This window comes from Chionomys nivalis, chromosome 15, assembly GCF_950005125.1.
Source record: "Chionomys nivalis chromosome 15, mChiNiv1.1, whole genome shotgun sequence".
In the NCBI taxonomy this organism is placed as follows: domain Eukaryota; kingdom Metazoa; phylum Chordata; class Mammalia; order Rodentia; family Cricetidae; genus Chionomys; species Chionomys nivalis.
In genome coordinates, this window is record NC_080100.1 from 62,770,637 (window position 1) to 62,794,066 (window position 23,430).

The window sequence follows — 23,430 nt, forward strand, 5'->3', positions numbered from 1 at the left end:
CATCACTGCCTGGCCAGTATGACTGACTACTGTGGCTGGCTCTGAGTTCTGATCTTCTGGCAAGCTTTGTTAGCTTATAAACAAAACATCACTACAGTAGGCTTTTGGTGATTTTTGTTAGTGTTGAATTCTAACTTTAAGGCATGGTGATCCAATAAGATAAAGGGGTTTATTCCAATCTTATGTTTGTTGAGATTTGCTTTGTGACTGAGTATGTGGTCAATTTTAGGTAAGATTTCATGAGGTGCTGAGAAGAAGTTATATTATTTTGTGTTTGGGTGGAATGTTATATAGATTTATGCTAAGCCCTCTTAAAAGCCATAGCATCTTTTAGTTTCATTATTTCTCTGTTAATTTTCTATCTGGCCAACCTGTCCATTGGTGAGAGTGAGGTGTTGAAGTCTCCGACTGTTAGTGTGTGGGGTTTGATGTGAGATTTAAGTTTTAGTGATTAAAACACATGTAGCTGCCCTTTTATTTGGGGTACCAATGTTCAGAATTGAGACTTCTTCTTGATGGATTTTTTTCTTCTGATGAACATGAAATGTCCTTCTTTTGATTAATTTTTGAAATGTCCTCTTTTGATTAATTTTAGTTTGCAGACTACATATTCACACACCATGACTTGTGCTCTCCACACCTAACAAATGAATATAAAAATGAGTGTAAGACTAGTTACAACTGTCTTCCTGGCTTGTGCCACAGTTCTGTTCCCTTCTAGGTTTGAACTTCTATGGAGCACCTGTGCATATCCTGTTAGAAGTTCTGTAACGTGGGGATGGTAAAAGATTCTCCCTTGAGCCGGGCGGTGGTGGCGCACGCCTTTAATCCCAGCACTTGAGAGGCAGAGGCAGGAGGATCTCTGTGTGTTCGAAACCAGCCTGGTCTACAAGAGCTAGTTCCAGGACAGGCTCCAAAGCCACAGAGAAACCCTGTCTCGAAAAACCAAAAAAAAAAAAAAAAAAAAGATTCTCCCTTATAGGGCTATGGTGAGAACCGAGTGATGATTAAACAATCCGTTGTGAACGCACTGTCTTTAGGATTGGTAACACATTTGTTCTTCAGTTACTGCCTGAATATTTTTGTTTCAACAGCTTTGATTACTGTCCTTGCAAATGATGATGGCCCTGGGGTTCTGTCCTTTAACAACACTGGGCACATTTTCCTCAGAGAACCAACATCTCTCTATGTTCAAGAGAGTGTTGCAGTGTTAATCATCATTCGGGAGCCTGCACAAGGTCTGTTTGGAACGGTGGCAGTTCAGTTTGTTGTGACGGAAGTCAACTCTTCAACAGAATCTAAGGATCTGATTCCTTCCAAAGGCTTTATTGTTCTAGAGGAAGGTGTTCGGGCCAAGGTAGAGTATGAATCTTTAATATAGTTAATGAGAACTCAAGATTATCTTTAGTATTTTCAAATAATTTTCTTAGAAATGTGCTACAAGTTCTCAAGAAACAAAGCAAAGTGCAACAAAACAAAAACTCTCTTAATTGAGTGAAGCACAGACACTAGTGTGCGGGGCTCGCATTACAGTGTTGTAAAGTGTACAGAGAGGCAAGAGGGGCATTTACTGATCATATGGTAGGGGAGTGTGGGAGAATAAAATGTGTGGCTCACGTTTTATAAATTAAACCCACTTAAATGGTATTCTTTCTTTTTCCTGTCTGTAAGAACATAAGCTAAAGGAAACTTCCATCCTTGTCTGTTTGCCGCATTTTAGTGAACAGACATAACTGCTTGCTCTGGACTACAGATACAAATACAGAAATTGGAGCAGTTGAGAAAAATGCTGGATTTGAAATTAGTTATGAATGCAATCTGTACTCAAAAACAAAACAAAACTCACATACCTTCCAACCTTCCTTTTCTGTAAATACTAACATTTTACGGTTTTGGATACTCAATTTTATTAAAAACATCTTCTTTAGATTTATTTTATTTTTATGTGTCTGGGTGTTCACCTATATATATATGTGTGTGTACCACATGTGTGCCTGGTGCCTTTGGAGATCTGAAGGGAGGCATTTGATCTTTTGGAAATAGGATTACAGATGGTTGTGAGCTGCATGTGGTTGCTGAGAACGTCCTCTGGAAGAGCAGTCGATGCTCTTACCCACTTGGGCCATCTCTCTACTCCCTCAACTTTGAATTTTTAGGTACAGTTAAAAATATTTGATTACATTAAATTACACATTTGAGAGCCAACACAGCACTACATGAGTAAACCGGCAGTGATTTCACATTAGAGCTCCCCTGCTAACTGAAGGGGTCTCTGTTTCCTGTGCTGTAGGTTGCTGCACTCAGGGCCTTTTGACTGCTGGCTAACTCAGCTACATCCTCAGTCCTTTTGTCTTCCTGTAGACTTCAGCATTGTTTTCCAAGTTCAGTATTTTTATGTTCTTGAAAATCTAAAATCTTTGATTGATTGTTTAGAGATCACCGCAATTTTAAAATGCTGTAAAAGTTTAAAGCCTAAGAGCTTTGTGAGTTTGCTGCGACTTTTTCATATATTCTACTTTTAGAAAGCATTCTTTCATATTTCAAATTATATCTTATTTTTACCTTTCCTTAAATCTCTTTTTATAACTTTAAGTTACTTTGATATGTTTATTAGAAACACTAACTGGTAGAACAAATTAAACAAATTTCGAACAAACTTAACCATTTCCCATGTTTTAATTTTAAAATGTAAGCTGTATGGCATGCAGTCGCTAAGCAAGGGGTAAATGACTTTAAAGATACGTGTGTGCACATATAACCACCACTCAAAGTAGTTTAAATAACGGCCATCCAGAAGCTTCTGTTTCTGTCCTTTGCTCTTTCCAAAGAATGCAGCTTTCTAACTTTTCAAGTTAAGAGTCCCTTTGCCTGGTCATTTGCTCTGTGTAGATGGGATCACACTGTAGTTATGTTGATGTCTTCCACAGGGCACTGTGGGAGCACATGATTGCTCCCTATCCGAGCTGGTTCTTTCCCATTACTGTGCTGGTTCCACTGATGAGTACAAAGCATTTGACTAGTCCTAGTTTGTACCCACTCTGCTGTCCTTGCTTCTTGACAGCCATTTACAGATTGAGATGAGGTTAATGAAATTATGTAGCCTGGATAGGACAAAAGGTCACAGAAATCAGCTCATGCATCTAACATTGTAGTCAGATTTTGATTTGTTTTGAAAACTTAAGAAAGATTTATTTTACTTTAAAATTATGCATATGTATTGCTCTGTATGTGTCTGTGGGCCAGACAAGGGCGTCCAATTTTCTGGATCTAGGGTTATGGGCTGTTGTGGACTCCCTGACGTGGGTGCTGGGACTAAGTTTGGGTACTCTGGAATACACAGCAGCAACTCTGGTGCCATCTCTTCATCCCCAATCACTGTCATTGCCATCAACTGTTGCTTTTCAGACACTTTAGGGCAGCAGATCACAGGGTTCAAAATCTCCAAGGAAGTAACTTGAAGCAACTGGAGTCATCAAAAGAATCAAATGTAAATAGTAGTCATGTTTTAAAACAAATGTTGTCAAAACGTTTAGTAAATTTTCCACATTTGTTTCGAAGAGGATCATATCCTAATAACTTTATTTTTTCATTTTGCTTCCAGGCCCTGCACATCTCTGCCATATTAGACACGGAACCAGAAATGGATGAGCATTTTGTCTGCACCCTGTTTAACCCAACTGGAGGTGCTAGACTAGGGACCCATGTTCAAACCCTGATAACAATTCTGCAAAACCAGGCCCCTTTGGGGCTATTTAGTATTGCTGCCATTGAGAATAGGTATGGGCTGTTTACAACACATTGCTGTTTTGAAGAAACATAGGCGCCACTTGAACAGAGGAGATATAGAAGAAAACTAATGTCTGGGTAGTTTTAAAATGTCTTGGAGTGGACAAATATTTTCATTTCATAAAATAATTAAGGGGTCTAACTTTATTAGTAGACTAACCATTACCTATTTCATTTATTTCTCATCAGATATGTGAGTTATGTAAGAAGAGATTTCAGAATGGCAACATTGTTTGACTATATATTGCAATGTGACAGACATTTAATCATTGTTATGATAAGACCATTGGAGTGTTACATTTGTATTTTTTATTTAAAAATATCCATCAGTGAATACTTTTGAATACTATTCTCTACAGTGCATAAATTTGTTGATCTCATTAAGGGTGTACAAACTTTACTGAGTAATAATCTGGCAGTGTGATATGTATGTTGAATATTTAAATATTTAATATTTATACTTTTTCTGCTCTCCAAAATCCATTTGTTTCTCTTTTAGTGCTACCTCTATAGATGTTGAAGAATCCAACAGGAGTGTATACCTCAATGTCTCACGTACGAATGGCCTTGATTTGCCTGTGAGTGTACAGTGGGAGACAGTGTCTGAAACAGCTTTTGGCATGAGTACGTTTAGCTTTATTTCCATGAACTCTATATTACTGGTCTATTGCCAACGGAACAGGACTTGATTCTATTATTGTATCCACAGTATTTATTGTGCATTTTATCTTGCAAAGCTTAGAATTTAGACATCGCTAGAAATAAATATAGAAAATAAAAATAATTTTGCATTGCAAATGATAATAATGTTTTAAAGGGGAAATTGGAAGTAGTAAATGTGAGGGCTGAAGAGATGGATCCATAGTTAAGAGTATTTAATTCTCTTCTAAAGGACCTGGGTTTTGTTCCTAGCACCCATGTCAGGAAGCTCACAACTGCTTCAGATTCAGGGGATTTGACACCTTCTTCTGGCCTCTACTGGCATCCATACCTGGCATATATTCAAACAAACATACACATGCACATAAAATAAAAATACTAGCTGAGTACTTTCAAAGAGAATCAATGTTTGAATGAAGACTGACCGATGAATAGAGATTGGATACAAGGAACTGGACAGGAAGAACTTGGAGACTGTAGTGACAGGCTGCCAAGACTGGAGACTTGAGTAAGAAGCTGACATCTAAGAGGCGATATTAGATGTCAGTGAACAGAGAAGTAAGAGAGAATATTGCTCTTCACTAGTTGGGTGAGGCTAGGTCATTAAAGAACTTGAACAATAGTTCCAGGATGCTAATGTTCATCCTAGGCTTACTGAAAAGATATGAACAAAAATGGTGTGGTATGTCCATATTTATATTTTGTAGATATTGTCTTATGTCATGGAGGGAATTGTTTGTATAGAAGGGAAGAAAGGATGCAGACTAATGACCAGGGAGTGTAGTAGGAGGCCACTAGTTCATTTCCTGGCTGCCCAGACTCCCAAAATAATCATGCGTTCACGCGTAAACTATGTTATTTGCAATACTCTTTGATCAATAGCTTAAATAATGATTCCTCATTAATTAGGGGTTTTAAAATACAAAATTATAGCAATTTGATAAAACCTTGAAGTGATTTGACGTAAGTGAGTCTGCAAAGATATTCTGAAGTCTGTTTCTAAAGTAGAACCCAAGAAACCATTGGATGAGCAGACATTTAAAAATGTGAGATTAAGTTTGGTAGTACCATTAGCATGTTTATGTAAGACATATTTATCATTTTCAAATTTCAGCTGTCCTTTGACAGTTTGTGAGAGAAGTTATTTTAGCATGTTTCTCTTTAAAATATTTACTTAACATTTAGTTTTGAATGTACTTTGAAAAGATTGTAGGATATAGATCAAATATCACTACTTTAAAAAGTTATTTTTAGATACTGTTTTCAAGCTTCTGAGTGTCTATTCACTTTAACATGCAGCATGTGTGCGCGCACGCACGCACACACACAAACACACACACAGGCCCACACTCACATAGGCATATAGGCACAGAGCACACAGACACACATGCACACAGATACACATGCACACACATACACACACCCACATACCAGCACACATGCACACAGGCACACATGCACATACATGAATACACATACAAGCACATAGGCACACATGCACACACATGAATACATATACAAGCACATAGGCACACATGCACACAGGCACACATGCACACAGACACACAGGCACACATACACACAGATACACACACGTGAACATAACACACATGCACACAAACGCACATCCACACAGGCACGTAGGCTCACAGGCATACAGGTACATGTGCACACACATACACACACCCACACACCAGCACACATGCACATAGGCACACATGCACACACATAAATACACATACAAGCACAAAGGCACATAGGCACACATGCACACAGTCGCACACAGTTGCACACAGGCACACATACACAAAGGCACATATGCACACAGATGCACACACATGAACACACACAAAGCAACATGCATACATGCACACACATCCACACACCAGCACAGAGGCACACATGCACACAGACACACAGGCACACATACACAAAGGCACAGATGCACACACATTAACACACACATAGCACACAGGCAAACATGCACACACACACACACCAACACACAGGCACACATGCACACAGACACACATGCACACAGTTGCACACAGGCACACATACACACAGGCACACCTGCACACAGGTCCACACAATCACCATCATTTTCTTTCTGATATGCTCACTAGTTTCTTTACATAATGTCAAATGAGATAAGGTTCAGGTGTGATTATACACCCATAAGTAATGATTTATCTTATTGTTTTAGGGGGAGTGGACGTTGTCTTTTCTGTATTTCAAAGCTTGTTTGACCAGACTGCATCTGGCTGGTGTTTCTTTACTGTCGAAGATTCAGTGTATGGTGTAATGTTAAGAAAATCATCCTTAGCTGTTTACCGATGGCAAGGGACTTTCATTCATGTTGAGGTAAACATCATTTTTTGCTTTATGGTACACAAAATAAAATGGATGTAAAATTTTTGATATAGCATTAATTGTTAATATCATTTGTATTTCCTAGGATTTCAATATACAAGGTCCTAAAACTTGTGAGGCCTTTAATATTGGTGTTTCTCCCTACCTTGTCATTACTCACGGGGAGAGAAATGGAGAAAAGCCTTCGATTAATAGTGTGTACACACTCACTTCTGGACTCAAATTATTCCTGGTAAAACATTTTTCATTTTTCTGTAGATTCTTTACTTAACTGCAATTCAAATCCATAAGATTAATCGAAATGGAAGATGAAATATGTTTTAAAGTAAAAATGAACTATTTTGAAATTGATACACATGGTAGCAAATATCCTAATTCAAGGCTGTTTTTGTCTTCCAGTTAGGCTTAGGAATGCGTAACCTACAAATTAAACACATTCTCAGATCTTACGGTGGTACTAATGCCTGCTGCTATTGTTGCTCCATGGCTAAAGACCTTTAATGTTTATTCCCGCTCATCTGCAGGTCCAGACAATCATCATTTCTGGAAGCTGTCAAGTACGACATTTCACCTCAGGCAGTCAAGATTATTTCATCATTGCAAGTCAAAGAAATGATTCTGAGTTAACTCAGGTGCAATTCTCTTGAAGTGAAATTTCCCTCTTCTAAAGCATGCTAATAAAAAAATCTATTCCTCTATGGTCTGTAGGATTTGTGTAACAGAAGCCATAATTTGATGGTGGTAGTGTGAAATCATACTGATTGGGCATAGTTAGTTTTTGAAGACTAGGGTTAACATAGATTTTCTTGAGGAGATAGAGCATTTGACTGGAGTCTAATTGAGTTGGGAATCAGCGCTCAACAGGTGTCACCAAAACTCCTGACTCACATTGCGAGTGGGCATTCGGGTCCCGCCGCCCTTCTCACACTGCTCTGGCACTGATATCTTGTCATCTCAGTGCTTGCCTGGCGTTTCTTTGTCACTCAGGCTTCCATCCGTGCTTGTTAGCTCTTTGTTTCCAGCCAGGGGCTCTCCTGCAATGCAGTCAACTAGAAGGAAGCTTACTACTTCCCACAGCACTCGAAATCCAGCCTCGTTCTCCTTCCCATCACTATGAGGCAAGGCTCTGGAAGCCTAGCCTCTCACACCGATGCCCTTCTTGCCTTCATAGGCTCTCATTATTTCCCATGCTGCCCTTTCTCTATCATAGGGATTATTACAGTGAACATCATATTTAAACCCTGCCCAGTTTAAAGAGAAAATTCATCTCCCTAATTCTTTCTCTCTCTGTGATGTGAAGAAATCTCCCCTACCTTGGCCCGAGTTCCACTGTCAACTTTACAGAATCAAGATAAGGTTAGCCTTTGGCGAGACTGTGAGGAATTATCTAGATTAGGTCACCTTCCATGCAGCAGCACCGTTCCACAGGCTGCAATTCTGGAGGAAACAGAAAAGGAAAAGGTGCCATGAGCATCTATCTCTGTCTGCTGGCTGTGGATGCAGTGTGACCCGCAGCTCCAGTTTCCACTGCCGTGCGTTCCCCACTGTGGGGGGCTCTACCCTAGAATTGTGAGCTGTGATCAGCTCCTCCTGCCCTGCAGGTGCTTCTCTCTAGTGCTTTATCATAACAACAAGATAACTAGTTAATATGGCCTCTCATGCACACCGATGGTGACTGAGCTGTGGGTTTTCTGGGATTGTGTGTGTCCTTGAGGTGACTGCACATGGCAGTCCACATACCTCAGACTTGAAACATCTTTTTTCTAATTCTCTAATTGGATGTCTCTGTATTCTGTTGTTTGAAATCTGGTGAAGACATCAAGGCATCAGGGATTTTGTATTTTAAACTTAGTTCACTTTTCTTCTAATTTTTGTTTTCTACTGCCATAACCTCTCTCTATATTTTATACTGATCTCTTCTCAAATAACTTCTCTTTTATTCATTGCACGTGCACGCACTCACCCACACACATACACAAACACACACACACACACAGAAAAGAGGGATGGAGAAAGAAACGGGGGGGGGGCTCGGTTTTATTGTGTTTTTATTATCACTAAACTCCTAATTAAACCGAAGGCCAGGAGTGTGGGCCTATGACCCTCTTAAATTGTCGCAGGTGCTGAATTCTGGGTCGTAAGAGCTTTGTGTTTGGACTTTTCCTGCAGGTCTTCCGATGGAATGGAAGCATCTTTGTCTTACATCAGAGGTTGCCTGTCCAAGGTGTCCTGGGCATGGCCTTGTTCAGCAGAGGAGGCTCTCTCTTCTTAGCCGTTTCCCAGGCCAACGTCCGACAAAATGCCCTTTTATTCACATGGTCTGGCAGTCAGTTTACTAACTTTGAAGAAGTGTCGGTCAGTGGGATTACACAAGTGGAGGCTTTGTCTTCAGGCGATGATGTTTACTTAGTTTTTGCCAAAAATACCTTTTTAGGTGAGGAAATATGGTGCTTGTAATGTATCTACAGTTACAACTGAAACCATATAGCTTATGCTGTCTGTTTTATGTAAGATGTTCTCTTTTGATGAGTAGTAGACTTTCTTGATTGAAAGCAGTAAAGTCAATTAGAAATAGATTTTACCAAAAAAGGCTTTGTACCTGTGACTGTGTGCTGTGCTGAACCACTGTAGACTTTATACCTGTGACCGTGCGCTATTCTGAACCACTGTACTCTTTGAACTTGTGATCGTGTCCTGTTCTGAACCACTGTAGGCTTTGTACCTGTGACCTTGTGCTGTTCTGAACCACCTAGACTTCATACCTGTGATTGTGTGCTATTCTGAACCACCTAGACTTTGTACCTGTGATTGTGTGCTGTTCTGAACCACCTAGACTTCATACCTGTGATAGTGTGCTATTCTGAACCACCTAGACTTCATACCTGTGATAGTGTGCTATTCTGAAACACCTAGACTTCATACCTGTGATAGTGTGCTATTCTGAAACACCTAGACTTCATACCTGTGATTGTGTGCTATTCTGAACCACCTAGACTTTGTACCTGTGATTGTGTGCTGTTCTGAACCACCATTTTAAACTTAAATTCCTATAAGATGAGGAGTAGATGGGTAATGTAAAAAAGTGTATAAAGATTTTATAGTCAGTCTTCCAAAAGTTATAATTTTATATGACTGTGCTTGGAGTGTCATGGGAAATATATAGAACAGATAGTGTCTAGTGACTTTTTATAAAACTGATTCAGAATACAATCTACACATTTCATCCCTTTCTTTCTTGTGGTGTGTCTCAGTGTGTGTGCTTCATGTGACAAAACATGTCTCCTGCTGTGTCTTAGTGTGTGTGTGTATGTGTGTCATGTGACAGAATATGTCTTCTGGTGTGTCTTAGTGTGTGTGCGTGTGAGTGCTTCATGTGACAGATCATGTCTCCTGGTGTGTCTTAGTGTCTGTGTGTGCTTCATGTGACAGAACATGTGTCCTGGTGTGTCTCAGTGTGTGTGTGTGTGTGTGTGTGCTTCATGTGGCAGAGCATGTCTCCTGCTGTGTCTCAGTGTGTATGTACTGATATTTCATTTGTATTTTAATAAATAAAGCTTGTCTGAAGTTCAGAAAGTAAAACAGCTGCCCTGGTCAGTCTTACACACCAGGCAGTGGTGACACACACCTTTAATTCCAGTAGTCACACTAGTTTGCCATGGAAACCAGACAGTAGTGGTGCAGGCCTTTAATCCAGCACTAGAGAGGAGTATAAGATGGAGGAGACAGCTCTCACACACAGTCTCCTTCTGAGATTCCTGGAGGCAGGATCGCCATTTCAGACTGAGGTAAGAACCAGTAGCGGGCTGCTTTACTTTTCTGACCTTCAGGTTGAACCCCAATTTCTGTCTCTGTGTTTTTAAAAACAGTGTAACAAGTGTATGTTTGCTTCATGTGACAGAACATGTCTTCTGTTGTGTCTTTGCATGTGTGTGTGTGTGTGTATGCTTCATGTGGCAGAATAAGTGTCCTGATGTGTCTTAATATGTGAGTGTATGATTCCTGTGACAGAATATGTCTCCTGGTGTGTCTGAGTGTTTGTGTGCATGCTTCATGTGTCAGAATATGTCTCCTGGTGTGTCTGAGTGTTTATGTGTGTGTGTGCGTGTGTTTGTGTGCATGCTTCATGTGTCAGAATATGTCTCCTGTTGTGCCTGAGTGTTTGTGTGTGTGTGTTTGTGTGTATGCTTCATGTGTCAGAATATGTCTCCTGGTGTGTCTTAGTGTGTATATGCTTAACATGATAAAAACAGAAAGGGCTTGCAGTGTTCCCTGCCAAATTGAATTCTTAAAATAGATATATTCTATCGAAAATTTTCTTTAATTGAGTTTTGGTGTAGGAGGGTCTTCTTTCTATGTGTTGCTTTCATTGGTTAAATAAAGAGACTGCCTTGGCCTTTTAATAGGACAACAGCTTAGAAGGTGGAGTAGACAGAACAGAATGCTGGGAGAAAGAAAGCAGAGTCGGGCAGATGCCATGGCTCTCCGACCTGACATGGACGCTGGTTATACTCATGCCAGTAAACCACAGTCAAGTGGCGATACAGATTATTAGAAATGGGTTAAAAAATATGTGATAGTTAGCCAATAAGAGGTTAGAACTAATGGGCCAGGCAGTGTTAAATGAATACAGTTTCCGTGTAATTATTTCGAGTAAAGCTAGCCGGGAGCCAGGTGGCGGGAAGCAGCCGGTTGCTCCTTTTACAACAGAATTTAATGCTTTATTATAGTTCTATTGTGTAATTTTGTCATTTTCTTTGTACAGCTTGTTGCTTTTTATTTCTTAATCATAGGGAATCAGAATTCAGTTGACATTTTCATCTGGGAGACGGGGCAGTCATCTTTCAGATATTTCCAGTCCTTGGACTTTGCTACTGTTAACAGGATCCATTCTTTCACACCAGCTTCGGGAATAGGTAAGAACTTTCCAATTACTAGTCCAGCTTAAAAACACAGTGTGGGAATGCAGATTGACTCTATTCTCATCGACCTTAGATAGAATGGCAAGTTCCCAGAGCCTATTTTAGTATGAATATAATATCAGATCTTTATAATAATCTAATAGTCTATCCAGACATCCAGAGTTTCAAAAAGACTGATGTTTTCTGATTTATTAATTTTATTTTATGTTGTGTGTGTTTTATATGTTTTACCTGCTTGTGTGTGTGCACTTGTTGCCTATGGAGGTCAGAAAAGGGCATTGCATCCTGTCTTTGGGTTTCTGTTGCTGTGTGAATGTATATGTGGCATGCACGTGCAGGTGTGTATACTTGTGTGTGTGCACGCATGTGTGTACAAACTGAATGAGGATGCATGTTGTCCTGCTCTGTTACTCCCCTTGAGAAAGAGCTTCTCACTGAGCCTGAAGCTTGGTTGGCAGTCAACAAGCCCCAGAGATACAACTGTCTTCACTTTCCACAGAGCTCGGCTTGTGGGAGTGCAGGTGTGTGTGCAATCATGCATGGAATTTTTGTGTGGATGCCAAGATCAGAACCCAGGGCCTCATTTGGGCAGCAAGTGTTCCTAGCCCGAGTTATTTGTTTAACCTCTTGTAAGAAAACAATTCTCATAAAAGCATTTTCGAGAAGAATGGTTTATTTATTTAATGTCTGGCTTATTAGATAATATCTAGGTTTTAGTTTATTTTTTTCTCTCTGTATTTAAGTTTGAGTGAAATAGAAGCATGGTCTATACTTACTGTGTACCGTGTACCGTGGGATGCTTTGAAGCATATGTGACATCATTGTTTCAGTAAGCTATATAGCCTACCACTTCACCATTTCTGTTTGTGTATATGTGGTATAGGAGTTCCTTCTGTTTGTGTGTTGCTTTCATTGGTTAAGGAATAAAGAAACTGCCTTGGCCTAGTTGATAGGGCGGAACTTAGGTAGGTGGAGAAAACAGAACTGAATGCTGGGAGGAAGAAGGGCAGAGCCAGAGAAGCCATGGATCCTCTGCCTCAGAGGACGTGCGTTAGAATCTTGCCAGTAAGCCATGACCACGTGGCAATACATAGATTAATAGAAATGGGCTAAATCAAGATGTAAGAGTTAGGCAATAAGAAGTTAGAGCTAATGGCCAAGCAGTGTTTTAATTAATACAGTTTCTATGTGGTTACTTCAGGTGTAAGCTAGCTGGGCAGCCAGGACAAACAAGCGGCCTGCTCCTCCTACAATTGAATTGGCAAAGGAGCTCTCTCCTTACAGTTGGTTACAACATATATGTGATGAAAAATCAAGATTTATTCTTCTAGCATTCTAAGTTTTCAAGTCATTATTAGTATTACTGTTACCACCCTGTACAGCGAGCTCTCCAGAAATTATCAACAGCTGAAGATCTAGTCTCTGATCAACCTCCTTCCATTTTCTGTAATGGAAGACCCTTGCAACCACCATTGCACTTATATTTTTATTTAAAGATTTATCTATTTATTTATTAGTATATGTGTACACATGCATGTTCACTGGTGGTTAGTCCGTGACACGGTTGCATATGGAGATGTAAGGACAGTTTTGTTTCCACCATACTGTAAAGCACTAAGTCTACAGAAACAAGCCACCCTACATGGGATCTGGGGCTTGAACTCAGGATGGCAGGCTTATGATGCAAGTGCTATTATTTTACCTGCTGGTCCATCCCTTTAGCCTCATTGTAAGCTCTTTTTCGAGGAGTTCAACCATTTAAGACTCTCATGCAGGTTGAGTGCCCTTATTATGAGCATCTGAAATCTGAAATGATGTGACAAGTGAAAAATTATGCACACAATACCTTGTTTTAGGCATAAAATTAATAAAAATATTGTGTAGGATCACCCTCACCATTATTAAAAGATGGAATATGAATTTTATGGTTTGGGTGTGTTTTGTTTTATTGAGACAAGGTCTCTCTACATAACTCTGCCTGTCTCTGAGCTCACTTTGGAGACCATGCTGGCCTTGAACTCACAGAGTCCTGCCTTTGCCTAAGTGCTGGGATTAAAGGTGTGTACCACAATGCTTGTATATTTTATGTGTATAATTGGGATTAATTCTCGGTACATTTTGACAATTTAGTTTTTGAAATCTGAAACATTCTTGTCCTTCATATTTATATAAAGGGTCCTAGCCTGTAGGAGGGGAATTAGTGGCATCTGTCTTTCTGCATCTGGATTCCCATGTCTGCATCTGCATTCATTCTGTCATAGTATAGCCAGCCACATAGACCCAGGAAACAGGAGTGAAGGGAAGCAGTCAAACAGCCTCTCCGGTTTCCTGTAGAAACAGTTTGGACCTCACAGGCTATCTAAGTGTCTCAGAACTCTTAGCAGTTCCCGGCTCATAATCTGAGCATGGATGAGGCAGAGAAATCTTCAAAGGCGTTTCAGAGGCACACGCTGATTAAAGCCCTTCTCTGATGGTGTCATGAAGCTTTTGTGTGAGAATTATGAATGAAATGTGTTACAACTCCCTAGTCCAACTTGAAAGAAGGTCCTGAGCTTGGAGGGACTATAGATGCATTACAGTTTTGTGGCCAAGAGATCCAACAATGAGCATTCATGAGGAGTTCTGACTACTCAAATGTGGGCAGCAAAACTCCCACACTTTGGCAATTATGAGGCTATTCGTATTGAAATTAAGAAAGACTGTAGGAAGAATTCATTTATTGGAAGCAAGCACCAGCGGGTTCTAGGTGGCTGTGGTTTAAGGTGATGGTAACACACTGAGGTGATTAGAGGTGTGGAGGGGAGTCGGGGGATCAGACATGTAGATTTCAGAGACTCTTAGGCTTGGAGACAGGTGAAATTGTGCAGTTAAGACATCCAGAGGAAATGATAGGAGGCTGGGAGGATTAGCACAAACTTCATGAGTCTGCTTCTGCTTCTTTTCTTAATGGACGTCTAGTTCTTTCTTTCTCTGTCAGGCTCTGTCTCTTTAGGCAGGGTCAGCAAGCTCCTCTACCCTACCATTGAGCTTGAATGAGAGGTTTTCCCTGGTTTTGTTTTTTTAGTCTTTTAGCCAAGATCTCTTAATAAGAGAGAAAAAACATAGTTTCCTTTGTTTCCATGTTTCTTCGTCCTGGACTCTGCATTCATGATATACCCTCTAATTTTCACTTGGTCTATTGTATGCCTATGTAAGTGTAAGCCTCCACACTTGTCTCACTGTATCCTCAGACCTGAACCATCCTTGCTCTGCTCGCACAGATGTGGACATGCAATGTCATGCTATCCTGTGGTGTACAACACTAGCTTTCTTATCCACTCAACAATTGATTTACTGAATAGAGTATGTATCTTTCGTTCTGTTTGTTCCATCTTTTCTACCTATCCTTTAATTTGGGGGCCTTGAATGTCTGCTTTTCTTGTACCTCAGGTTTTCAAATGGATGGACTGTCTGCTTCAGTCCGTTATTGGTATTCACAATGGTTGCCTAATGAGTCTTTTTAAGGAAAAAGTGTACTACATGGATGGGCTGTTAATTGAAGTTATAGAATTCCTTTTAAAGATTTTCTTAAAAAAATATAATAGGCACACTTTCCAAAAGAATTCAGGGAAAATTCTGCCAGAGGTTTTATGAAGAGCCCATTGTGAGGTCTCTGCTTCTTTTGTTTCTGTGACTTGAAGTGGTAGGCATGAAAAGACTGTAGGAAATTACTGAGAATAGCTATTATAAATCCCTGAAAGCTGAAAGTATGCATTAAAGAATGTTCAAAGGATTTCTTATTTTGTATATGTCAAATGTTTTATTAAAAATGTTAAATTGGAGCCAGGGGCATAGGTTCACATGTTTGCTCTGTGGTTAGTTCGATGACTGATTTCTGAAAATGCAAGAGGGAAAATGAACAGGACGAATATTTCAAGAATATATAAGCTTGCTGCTTCCTTTTTTTGGGGGGGGGCTTCTTCATTAGTTAATAGATATTTAAAGGTGGCAATCACAGTGGCAGAGCCTGTGGGAGCAAGGCCAGCTCAAATCACGTCTTGCAAAATGTAGTGTGTAGTAGGGTAAAGAGATGTGTGTATGTGTGTACGCCTGTGTGACAAATAGGATTGTAACTATAATGGATAATTCCCAAGAAATAATTTAATAAAATATTGGCGAAGACTTGAGCTGGTTTATGACATATCTACAAAGTTCTCTTCAATAATCACGGGATTAGGAATTATCAGTTAAATAGGAGGCAAAGAGTTGAGCTGAAAATGAACTCCAGGCAAAACATTCAAAGCCTACAAAGAGGCCAGGTAGTGGAGTGAGCATGTTCTTCTGGAAACAACCAGAAAGAGCCCGATGTAATCCAAACACGAGCAGTGAGGGAAAAGTGGGAAGAAGCATGAACAAAGAAAGATTAATTAAGTCAATTAAATGGAGCAATTGAAGGACTGTGATCTTTATCCTAAGACTTAGAGTGTCTTTTGTGGGAAGGGGTGGAGGGAGGGAGAGAAGAATAAAAGGGAGTCAGAGAAACAGAGAGACATAGATACAGAGATAACTCAGTTCTCTTTGTTGACTACTTTAAAAGGGAAGGTTTTTAAATGTCATGGTAGAGTTTGTTATTTTTGGAACATCTATAATTTTACAAAACTTTGTGCAAAGTATTTGCTGTTTAAAGATTCTAATAAGTTAACATTTTCCCAATCTTTGCGTTTATGCAACTCTTAGTAACATGCAACAGTACCTAAATTAGTTAATCTAATTAATGATTTAACAGTAGCGAAATAGTAATGACCAGGAGTTTTGATGTGTAAGAGCCAGGCTGTTAGGTTTCCCACTGTAACCAATGTCTAACATGTGAGAAGGTTGTCGGCCTTTCCGAATTCATGTTATTTTAATGCTGACTTAGTCTTGTTTCCCAGCCTTCTGCTCTGGAATGCTTCAGTCAGCACTAGAATTTGCGTGTTTCTCTATAGTTCCTCAGCCCCACTCCATCTATGTCCGAAGAGTGGTAATTATTATATGTAGCATTTGAAACCACCTGTTTCCCAGCCCGTGGAGCTGTAAATGCACCATTGCTGTGAATTAACTAAAGTATGAGTACTGGTAGCATCAAAAGTGCCCCAGCAGAGTGTGTTCGCGGTGTCAGAAGTTCGTTCGTATTCTTTGGATTGATTAAGTATCTTGAATAATTTGCCAAGTGGAAAATACATATTTTTCTTCTACTTAATATTGAAAACTTCAAATGTTAAACAACAAGAAAACCTCAATCTACAGGAATTATTAGTAGTTAAGAACAGTTATACAGATTAGAACTCCTATATTGGAATTAGAAACTTGTGTTGGAGAGATGCTTAGTGAGTAAATCTGTTGCCACCAGGCCCACCAGTCTGAGTTTAGTCCTGGAACCCTTGTGGTGGAAAGGAGCCAGCTAATGAGAGCTGTGCTCTGAGCTCCACTTGCCCCCGGCATGCACACGCCACCCACTGTGGTGTAGACAAAGTAAATAGAATTTAAACAACTGCGAACGTGAATACTGTGCGGCAGCTCATTGACCATGTGCCCTGTGCCACGCTTCGGTTATGGAACAGGACGAGTTTGAGCTCTTGTTCATATTTGCTCCAGCTGTTGATTAGAAACGTGTGTGGTGAAATATTTGGGGGTGACATAATGAAGGTTTTGTGCTTTGAAAAGTTACTTTCATATAAGTTTAGATATGAAAATAAATGAATCCAAATCCATTCTCATTTATCCACCAGTAACTTTTATTTTCTTGAACAGATGTGTGCATTTTGTCAAGCTGAATCAGTCAATGCGCAACACTCAGCAATTTCTTATATCTTGTTGTTTCAAAAATGGAAACATATTTGCTTTAGTCTAGAAATCAGTCTGGAGCTTCAAGAGTTGGAAAGGTTTAGCTTTGGAGCCACGAAGAGAGCCTGCGTGGGCAGAGGATGCTTCAGTCCTGTTCCTTTTCTTTTCCTTCTTCCAGTCCACATACTTCTCACTGGCCAAAATCAGTCTGCTCTTTACTGCTGGAATTCGGAGCGGAATGAGTTCTCCTTTGTTCTGGAAGCACCTGCTGCTGCTGATGCATCTTTTGTTACAGTGAAGTCGCTTAATTCAAGCAAAACTTTAATTGCTTTAGTGGGAGCTTCTCACTCGCACTTCTACGAGCTGACTTACATCTCCAGCCAGTCTGACTTTATTCCTAGGTAGGTTCAACGCCTTTAATCTAACCACAGCTTGGTATGGCACCAAATTTCTCCATCTCATTGATTAAGTTACTGCTTTACATAAAATTTAAGGGCTATTAATAAGCTGGAAATCTGATCATTATCCATACTTTTAGTATCTAGTCTACCAAGTTAATCAGTATTATATAAATATTTTGTATGAAAATTTTGCTTCTGAAATGTTTTGATCTTTGTAAGACAGCATTACTCAGTGTGATAAGAGTTTTGGGACTAACACACCATGTATATCATTCATTGGTCATCACTGACTTCTTTTTATATGGCCTTCTTATGCTAGTTTAGGTGAACTGATATTTGAACCTGGTGACAAAGAGGCAATAATAGCAGTAAACATCCTTGATGACACAGTTCCGGAAAAAGAAGAATCCTTCAGAGTCCAACTTAAGAATCCAAAAGGAGGAGCAGAGATTGGCGCCAGTGGTTACGTGAGAGTCACTGTTCTCTCAAACGATGATGCCTACGGAGTTATAGCATTTGCCCAGGTAAAGTGACTGATGTCAGACTGACAAATTGGTGTCAATCAGCTGTCACGGCGTGAATGACGACCTGTTTTCAGTCTTTTCCCTCCCTTGCCTCAGTCTTACTCCTTATCCTGTCTTCTAAGGTGAATTCTGACATTGCAGTTTCTAGACGTAGACGCCGGATTCCGGAATACCACATCCCCCCTGTTCTTGCTTATTTAGTTGTCTTGAATATAATACATTACTATTTGGTCTTTTCCCAGTATTTTGCTTCAGGTACTATTGTATAGAAAAACAAGCTTTTGAATCAGAGGGTAATGGTGAAACAGATCTAGATACACTCCATCTTGTGTATATCATGCATGTTACGTACGAATGTGACATCAGATGGGCTAGTGGGGGGCTTATAACTGTACAGACATTGTGCACATGTAGATGCCTTTGCCTCCTTTTCTCTAGGAAGGAACTTTAAAAATCTTGTTCTTCATTTACATGGGCTTTATCTTTCTTTACCAATGAGAAGAAAGGCATTCATAGTGTTATTTATTACTGTCTTCAACATACATTCAGATGTACTAACTTGTCATATTAGCAGAGCTACCATACTTTCTCCCAAATCTACCATGTATGAGGAAGGTCTAATTCAGATGGCTTTAACCACTAGGAACACAGCAACAACAAAGGTGGACTTGGAGCTGATGGGTTGGTTGCCTCTTACTCTGTGTCACCATGGCTCAGACTGAGCCAGTGTACCTTTCCATGTGTCATTGGATAGCAGAGTCCTCATTCTGCCTGCTTGAAAGCTCCTGTGATCGTTACAGTGCTGTTTCCTATTCAAGTCCAATCCGTGACAGAGAGACGCTTTCAAGGTCCTATGACTCAGCTTCAGTGACTTACTAGGAATGCTCGCAGTATTGGGTGTCCAGTCTTGTGACTTTCTGTTTTTGCACACATATTATGCATATGTATACATATTATGTATATGTATAATATATATTATATATGCTATCTGTAATTACATCTCTTACATCATATATCACATAATATATATGTATTATACGCACATGATATATAAACAAATATATATACACACATATGTATATATAAACACAAAAGTACACACACACACACACACACATACATACACATGGGAATTACTCATGAGTAAATTCCAGACGAAGCCAGGTGTATGTTTCCAAGAGCTGTTTACCCTAGCACTGAGTTGTGTTGTTGTAACACTTACAGAATTTGGCCATTGGCCGGGCGGTGGTGGCGCACGCCTTTAATCCCAGCACTTGGGAGGCAGAGGCAGGTGGATCTCTGTGAGTTCGAGACCAGCCTGGTCTACAAGAGCTAGTTCCAGGACAGGCTCCAAAACAACAGAGAAACCCTGTCTCGAAAAACCAAAAAAAAAAAAAAAAAAAAAAAAAAAGAATTTGGCCATTCAGAGAATCTTAGTACAGGCTCAAAGTCAGGGTTCTCATTGCAAGCTGGTCATGTGGTCATCTGCTGCCTCACACTTGCCAAAACTTTAGATTGCAGAGGGAACACAAAAGCCAGCATAAACCATAGACTGTATTATTTATACAAACTGTACATGGGAACTACTTATCAGGTCAGGGAATGGAAGGGAACTCTTGGAAACCAAATTCTTAGACACCAGCTGGTGGTCAGCCTTGTGAGCTTTGCTCTTACAGGCTAGCCGTCAGACCTGCTGTGTTAGCACCGGCACTAGCCTCTCAGTGACAGTGAATTTAGCCTTTGGGGGATGGAACACGAGGAGGTGTTGAGAAAGTGGCATGACCGTCCAGTCTGTGACGAGTTGTTGAAAAGGATCATGCCAGCTATGGTGTCGTGGACATACTCTAAGTGGAAATTGACATTGCTCTGAAGGCACTGTGACAATCCAGTAGTTATCCCATGGTGGATCTGTGGAAAGCATGAGTTTGCCCTTCACTTCCTTAGGGACAGCTGCAGGAAAAGTTGGTTGAGGGGAGAGGGTTGTGCATGGATTGTCCTCATCTGCCTGTAGGGGGCAGAGCACACTGTTGCCCAAGATATCCCTTGGCACAAAGGGAAAAGCAAAGGCTGAATAGAATGTGCCACAAGTATAGGAAAAGTTTTAGTTTTGTTTCCTAGTAAATACATTTATTAAGAGAGGAAAAAAAGCAAGGAAAGCCAGCTTAAGTAGTATGCCTTATTTGACCCCGTAGAGCCAGAATGCTGTGATTTCAACATGTATAAAAGACCATTGCTGAATACCTAACATTTTCCGAGCTGCTTTGTGTTTCAACTGCAGTATACATTTTACATTTAGAGACCAGCTAATCACGAGCATTCAATGGTCACGTGTGGATAGGGGGTCCCACGTAGTACGGGGCAACTCTTAAGATTTGAACCGTGTGTTTGGGGAGGTCCAGGAATAGAACCCGTCTGTCCAAGATGCTCATATTTCCACTAACTTCTTCAGGTCCTCCCCAGATGACACCTTAGCAGAAAGGGCTTGTGTGGTTGACCACTGGTGCCCACCATCTGAGCCTTCATGTCCTGCCTTTTTTTCTTAAGAACACCTAGAGTTGGATCATCTTATCTGTTTCTTTTCATTAAAGTTGAAAAGTACATGAGCCAGCATCTGTTCTGTCTACAGCTGGACAAGGAGGTGGAGCCTGCCATTGTGCAGGGGTGAAGACAGCACTCACAGGGCTTCCTGGTGCTTCTGAAATATGTGAAGGGCAAGGCTGGGGATAATGAGCTGAGAACCTGAGAGGGGACAGACTCCATAGGCTCTTCCCCCCTCCCCCCTCCCTCCAGGAAGCTGGTCTAGATACAGGAAACCCCTGTGGTTTCATCCTTGCCTATGGGCAGGACTGGGAGTTCCTGCAAGCCCATCAGTAGAATTTCTCAGCAGAGCCACTCGGTGCAGTTCGCCTGCGTCTGGACAGCCGCCGTTTGGATGTGGCACGGTAGAATTTCTGGCACATCTTCTGGCTGTATGGAGGCCTCCTCTTACTGACCATCAGTAACGAAGAACATGAAGCCAGGGAAAGGCTTATCTTTTCTGAACAAATTATGTGCATATTTTAAAACCTGATGTTTTATGAGTTATTTTATCACCTTGAACACGATTTTGTTTCTCTGAAACGTGTAACATAACACTGAACAGCTGTATGAAATTTCCTTAGGTTGGCTCTTTTCAAGTTAACATTTCTATAAGCATTTTGGAGGGGTCTCTTCAGATGGCCATTGTTAAAAATACATGGGCACTCCTACAGGAAAAATTTTTAAAAAGCACCTTTATTCTCAACATGATTGCCTTATTGAGAAATCAAGGATGCTTTGGGGAGGGATTTGTGTCCAACTACATGTCATTAGCTGTGAACATGGCTGAATGCAAAACCACAACTTACTGAAAACATTTTGGGAGATTTTTAACCAACACAGTTGTGCGATTCTTAAGCATGGACTGTGTGGGTGATAAGTTCATGTCATGGCGCCTAATAGCTGGACGTGTGTGAAAGTATTCTTTCTGAGGAAAAGTTCTGTAAAAAGCTAGCGTGAGGTGCAGCAAGTGTTTGACAGAGTGATAGTCACGGACTGGTAGACGTTAGGATCGAAGCAAAGAACCAAGGCTAGGAAGGACAGGTGGAAAGAAAGGAATCAAGACAGCACACAGAGGGATTTTTTTTCAGGTAGGACAAACAGTTGCATAGACCACTAGCTAAGGAAAGGAGCGGCACCAGAAGAAACAGATCAGCTAACTGAATAATTCACAGGACGTGATTTAAGTGTGAGACACATTAACAAGTGATCAGAGAAGAGTGTCTCAGTTCTCTGAATGTTGTTGACCTTGGGTGGGGTACTGGAGACTTCTAGGCCTAAGTCTTAATATGCTATTCAGAGAGGGAGACCCAGAGGGCCTTTCCCCAGAGGCAGAAGGATTTCCTGCCATTCCAGCTTTTTTTTTTTTTACAAACCTTTCAGTGCTATGTGTATCACTTTAAAAAGAAACGTATGCTGGGTATAAGAGTAATATCTGCCCATTGAGCAGAATATGTCAAGAAGACAAACATAAAAACAACGCAGTAAGATGACTGGTGTCCTGTGACTTCAGGTTATTTATGTACTTACTGTGGAGACAGTTGCCCTGTAGTTTGGGTCTTCCTGCCTCCTGGGCATTACAGGCCTGAGCAGGACACCTTGTACCAGGACACTGCCCACAACTGTTGTTTTCCTACATTTCATGTTGAACTGGCAAATATGTAGCAATGCAAAACAAGGAAGAGATTGCTTCCCTGTTTCAAGGAACCCTGTGTGTTCTTCTGCGCGAAGTTTATTGCAGCGTGCAGGAGAGAAGGGGAAAAGGAGAACAGACAGCGGTTCAGCCTTTTTAAAGGGTCCCCCCACGTGCGTGTGTCAAGCGCCACGTTCTGCGCCTGCGCAGCCTTTGCGTGGAACACTAGGGGCTCCTGGGAAATGTAGTTTCCCAGGCGAGCTACGCTCAGGGGCCTTCTGGGGAATAACACTGTGCCTTACCATGTGTCTTTCAGAATTCCTTGCATAAGCAAGTGGAGGAAATGGAGCGAGACAACCTGGTAACCTTGAATGTTGAGCGTTTAAAAGGAACACACGGTCGCATAGCTGTAGCATGGGAAGCAGCTGGAAGCATCAGTGATGTATTTCCTACCTCAGGAGTGGTATGTAATTTATAGAACTATAGAAGACGCTAATAAATCATGGTTATCATTCACTGATGTTTGCCACCATTTCCTGCCTGTTGGAAGAAACTTTAGAGTTTGACCATATAAACACTGGATTCTTGCTTATCACCATAGAGTGGGATACAATTTAAGGCTAGTTTTTTTTTTCCTATAAAAGAAAAGCTATCTGTACATAAAATGAATCCTTTTGAGGTTCAGTACTTGAGTTAAATAAATTACATTGCACTATCTGAAAGACAAGTGAGCCAAACTGAGAAGGAAATGTGTG

General features: G+C 40.6%; 1 protein-coding gene across 1 annotated transcript in view; it reads left to right on the forward strand.

Annotated features, from left to right (window-relative positions):
* Adgrv1 (adhesion G protein-coupled receptor V1) overlaps positions 1-23,430 on the forward strand; it is a 550,578-nt gene that overhangs the window by 132,840 nt on the left and 394,308 nt on the right. Inside the window, exons 44-54 of the mRNA XM_057789515.1 lie at positions 1,095-1,357; positions 3,602-3,777; positions 4,286-4,410; positions 6,653-6,810; positions 6,905-7,051; positions 7,344-7,451; positions 8,989-9,253; positions 11,610-11,732; positions 17,719-17,941; positions 18,261-18,465; positions 22,992-23,138. Of these exons, the coding sequence (XP_057645498.1) occupies positions 1,095-1,357; positions 3,602-3,777; positions 4,286-4,410; positions 6,653-6,810; positions 6,905-7,051; positions 7,344-7,451; positions 8,989-9,253; positions 11,610-11,732; positions 17,719-17,941; positions 18,261-18,465; positions 22,992-23,138 (1,940 nt within the window). The remainder of the gene's footprint in view (positions 1-1,094; positions 1,358-3,601; positions 3,778-4,285; positions 4,411-6,652; positions 6,811-6,904; positions 7,052-7,343; positions 7,452-8,988; positions 9,254-11,609; positions 11,733-17,718; positions 17,942-18,260; positions 18,466-22,991; positions 23,139-23,430) is intronic.